The sequence below is a fragment of the Mya arenaria genome, chromosome 14, assembly GCF_026914265.1.
Source record: "Mya arenaria isolate MELC-2E11 chromosome 14, ASM2691426v1".
NCBI lineage: Eukaryota > Metazoa > Mollusca > Bivalvia > Myida > Myidae > Mya > Mya arenaria.
This window is the reverse complement of record NC_069135.1, coordinates 10,714,584-10,718,680: the sequence shown is the minus strand read 5'-3', so window position 1 is coordinate 10,718,680 and position 4,097 is coordinate 10,714,584. Positions and strand designations below refer to the sequence as shown.

The 4,097-nt window shown below is 39.5% G+C and overlaps 1 protein-coding gene across 5 annotated transcripts; it reads left to right on the top strand.

The window, feature by feature from the left end:
* On the top strand, nucleotides 1–4,097 carry LOC128217077 (dipeptidyl peptidase 1-like). Of its 5 annotated transcripts, none has more exons than XM_052923939.1 (9): nucleotides 1–87; nucleotides 521–696; nucleotides 838–935; nucleotides 1,111–1,310; nucleotides 1,449–1,610; nucleotides 2,424–2,542; nucleotides 2,771–2,902; nucleotides 3,108–3,279; nucleotides 3,421–4,097. In XM_052923939.1, exons 2-9 carry the CDS (start codon nucleotides 534–536, stop codon nucleotides 3,752–3,754), a joined length of 1,380 nt encoding a protein of 459 aa, XP_052779899.1. In that variant the 5' UTR covers nucleotides 1–87; nucleotides 521–533; the 3' UTR covers nucleotides 3,755–4,097. The 5 variants fall into 5 exon arrangements, with proteins under 5 accessions (XP_052779899.1, XP_052779902.1, XP_052779903.1 ...); XM_052923942.1 differs by having other exon boundaries at nucleotides 42–91; XM_052923943.1 differs by lacking the exon at nucleotides 1–87 and adding an exon at nucleotides 233–255.

Genomic DNA, 4,097 nt, shown 5'->3' with positions numbered 1-4,097 from the left:
TGACACTCAATAAACTCATAACAAATTTAGGTGGTGTGTAACCGTTGTGGGCGGTGTCAAAGTAAACAGCAGAGGGAATTACAAGCGGTTGGTAATAGACTCACGGACAATCTTTGTTTTGTATCTTTTTATCGTTCTGTTTGGTATATTCATAGACTGAAATGAAGTTTCGTTTCACTGTACAAGCACGAATTTGGTTTTATAAGGTGTTGTTTTGATTTCCACTAAGTCAATTCACAGGACCATTTGCACGAGGTAGTGTCATCAGCTGATCATATGACTTGAGTGTTCCTTTATTACGTTGATATACTTACCTTTGATGTGTTCATATGCTAAGAGAACTGGACTTTAAATACTTAAAACTTTTCAGGAGCTCAAGCATCAAGGTGATTCGTGCAGTTTATTAATGTGCGTACAGTGTCCTCACTGGTTATAATTTGTATTTGGCATTAAACAGTTAAAAGTACATGTATATGTTGATTACACATACATGTATAAGTGAACTTGTATTACCTTTCAGATCCTAAGCAATTATGTTCAGGGAATTAGCAGTAGTAGCCATACTGGTAGGCAGCATTAGTGCCGACACCCCTGCCAACTGCACCTATCAAGACCTACTGGGCCAGTGGAACTTCCAGATTGGAGAGAGTGGCTATGACAGGACATTGAACTGCTCAAATTTTGGTTCACTCTCAAGTGAGTTCAGTTGCAATGGCAGACAGGTATATTTTGATTCAATTGAAAGATCATGTCTTAAACAAGTCAATTGATAACAAAATAAATATCAAGAAGCATCATTTTTTCAGTCATCATCTTGAATAATGGCATTGATTTTAGATCCTGCCAAAAGCAAGCTGATGGTTACCCTGTACTTTCCCGACCTTGCCATCGATGAGTTTGGCAATCATGGATGGTGGACACTCATCTACAATCAGGTTTTAGTCCGTTTAACGCTTGTGCTTTGATTAATTAGTATTAGTGCTCTTAAATAAAATTTTCCTTTTTCTTTCACTGCAATTGATATGCATAGACAAACTGAATGAATGACTTTTGTCAAAGTTTGGTAGTTTTTTGTCCGTATTGTTACAAACTTTGTCATTGTGATAACAGGGATTTGAGGTTGTATTGAGTGGCAGGAAGTACTTCGCATTCTCAATGTACAAGAAGGACGGTTCCACATACGAGAGCATGTGTGATCAAACGCTGCCTGGTTGGTCACATGACATTTTCGGGCGTAACTGGGCCTGCTATTCTGGAAGTAAGGTCGAACGCCTGCCATTGAGATATCAGAAACACGTTTTAAGCTCAAGGTATGGTTGTTGTTGAATTTTTTATATTTTGTGTTAGATTTTCAATAATTCTTTTATTTGTATTTGAACAGCGCGAGCAAAATCTCAGCTCATAATTGCGCGAGTGTCAAGCATAATGAGGTTTTTGCCTGTTTACAGTCCTGTGTATGCTGGCGTTAAGTATCAGTCTGATGCTGCTCTTGTCAGTGAGATCAACAGAGCTCAGAGGTCTTGGAGAGCTGTAAAATACCCTCAGTTTGAAAGAATGGATATCGAAGATATGATCAAAATGGCTGGAGGTCGCAAGTCTAGAATACCCAGGTAAGCGTCCATGAAACTTTTTTTCCCAATTTGTATTACTTTCTTCATTATACTAATATGCATCGTCTTGCAGGTAAACAGGGGTGGGGGTCGCGCACAACCGTTCCCTACTGGAGAAGCGAGGCAGTCGTTCTGCCGGTGACGGTACTGACAACGCCTATTTTGATCAGGAAATGTAGTTGGTCAGCTTGGGCTCATTTTTATTAAAATTTCAAGCGCATCTTTGGAAAACGCTACCATAAAACTTCTGACAGCGGAACGAATACTTTGTTGTTGCAGTGATACAAGACGACAATACAACCTGGGAGTAGTATTTGTTGTTGGTCCCAGATACAACAAAATACTGTATGAAATTCAGAAAACACTTAAACTCTTGTTGAAATTCACTCAGTTCAGAGCTGGAATGTTCGCCATATTTCAACGATGTTTTGATATACTGGTCTCATTATACCAGCGAGCATATTATACAAGCGTGCAGATAAATTCAACACGCATCGAGTAACATTCCAAATTCCACAGTTTTCAAAGAAATGCTTGAAATATTAGTAAAATGTGTCGAAGCTGACCAACATATATACACAAACATACCTTCCCTGATCAAAATAAACGTTGAAAGCACCGTCACCGCGGAACTTTGGAAAACAATTTTCTCGTTTGTGCGCGATTTCCCAAGTGATGTACCGTTTTTTAAGCAACCCAAAAAGAATAAGTAAAAGATTAACATGTTTTACGAAAATCGCTTCTCACATGTACACTTCAGGAGATTACCACTGTTGTCAAATACTACAACACGCATGTCAATCTCCATTGCAGCATTCCCAAGCCCGCACCGGCCACTCCAGAGCACACCCGCCTGGCTGATAACTTACCCACAGAGTTTGACTGGAGAAACGTCGACGGCATGAACTATGTGTCACCCATCAGAAACCAAGGTTGCATTGGTTTCTTGTTTATTTAACGCCATGTAATATTAGTTGTGCAGCGAAGATGTAGATTGCAGAATGAACATTTGTATATTATATAAAGTTTGTTCTAGTATTTCTTTTTTTTTTAAATAGAACAAAATGTTTGCGTGTTTTTTCCGTGCCGCGTGATCGGCGTTTGATCTAAACGTTAAAACAAATCTTCATCCTATATCCTGACTTTAATCTGCTCTCCAGGGTCGTGTGGAAGCTGCTACGCGTTCGCATCTATGGGAATGAACGAGGCCCGTTGGCGGATCATGACCAACAACACCGTTACACCCGTCTTCTCACCGCAGGATGTCGTCGAGTGCAGTGAATACTCACAAGGTTGGTGTATAACAGACTTGAAATTTATATGAAGGCCAACATATATAACTAAATATTAGACATAACAGTGTTACGACGCTAGCTTTTGATATGAACGATTTGTTAAATGTTAGATAGTTTTAATAGTTCGTGCAATCGTCACCATTTTATGCAAACTAAAAAACCTCATTTTCAAAAAATATTCACGATTTATCACAAATCCCAGGCTGTGAGGGGGGATTCCCTTACCTAATCGGAGGGAAGTATGCGGAGGATTTCGGCCTTGTTTTGGAGGAGTGTAATCCGTATAAGGGACGGGATGGCACGTGCTCGACGCTGTCTAACTGCCCGCGCTTGTACTCCACCAAATATGAATACATCGGCGGCTTTTATGGAGCGTATGCATACTGTACATTTATACAATTGTTGTAATAATTATTATATTGCGTTATTTAACCATTTATATTTTAAAATAAGAGTTAATAGGTAGTTGATTAAGTATTTGGGAATTCATTTGGTATACTTTTTACGATTTACAGGTGTAACGAAGATCTGATGAGGATAAATCTTGTCAAAAACGGACCGATGGCCGTAGCGTTCGAGGTTTACAACGACTTCTTCAACTACAAAGGCGGGGTTTACCACCACACGGGTCTACAAGACAGGTTTAACCCATTCGAAATCACAAATCATGCAGTGCTATTGGTTGGATACGGGACGGATCGAACCAATCCGGACGCGCCCGAGAATTACTGGATCGTAAAGAACAGCTGGGGCGAGGGTTGGGGAGAAGATGGGTACTTCCGGATCCGGCGGGGGACGGACGAGTGCAGCATCGAGAGTATTGCTGTTCAGGCATTCCCCATTATGTAACTGCCGGAGTGTTGATGTGAACTCTGGAGTTTAATAAGGGTTATATAGAGATATTTGGTCGATTGGTGCAGAAACATAAGTTAACCATTCCAAACAATATTACATATACATGCTATTGGTTGTACTTAAGTGTTGTATATATTGTATGTAAGTCAGTTGTGTAGATGCTAGTGTGATCTGTGATAATTAACGACCATAAACATATAGTCCTGATATATTAGTAGCTTCTATGTGTTTAAAATTGCGCAGAGTATTTCTTCATAATTTCATAGTAATGGACAGAATCACCATTTACGAAACGGTTTTTATAGTTTAAGAATAAATAAAAAATATGCTTTACTGG

Bases quoted from the DNA above. Each gene is read 5' to 3' on its own strand.
- LOC128217077 (XM_052923939.1), top strand. From the start codon at position 534: ATGTTCAGGGAATTAGCAGTAGTAGCCATACTGGTAGGCAGCATTAGT. The intron at 697-837 runs GTGAGTTCAGTT...CATTGATTTTAG, and splicing joins AAATTTTGGTTCACTCTCAA to ATCCTGCCAAAAGCAAGCTG. The intron at 1,611-2,423 runs GTAAGCGTCCAT...TCTCCATTGCAG, and splicing joins CGCAAGTCTAGAATACCCAG to CATTCCCAAGCCCGCACCGG.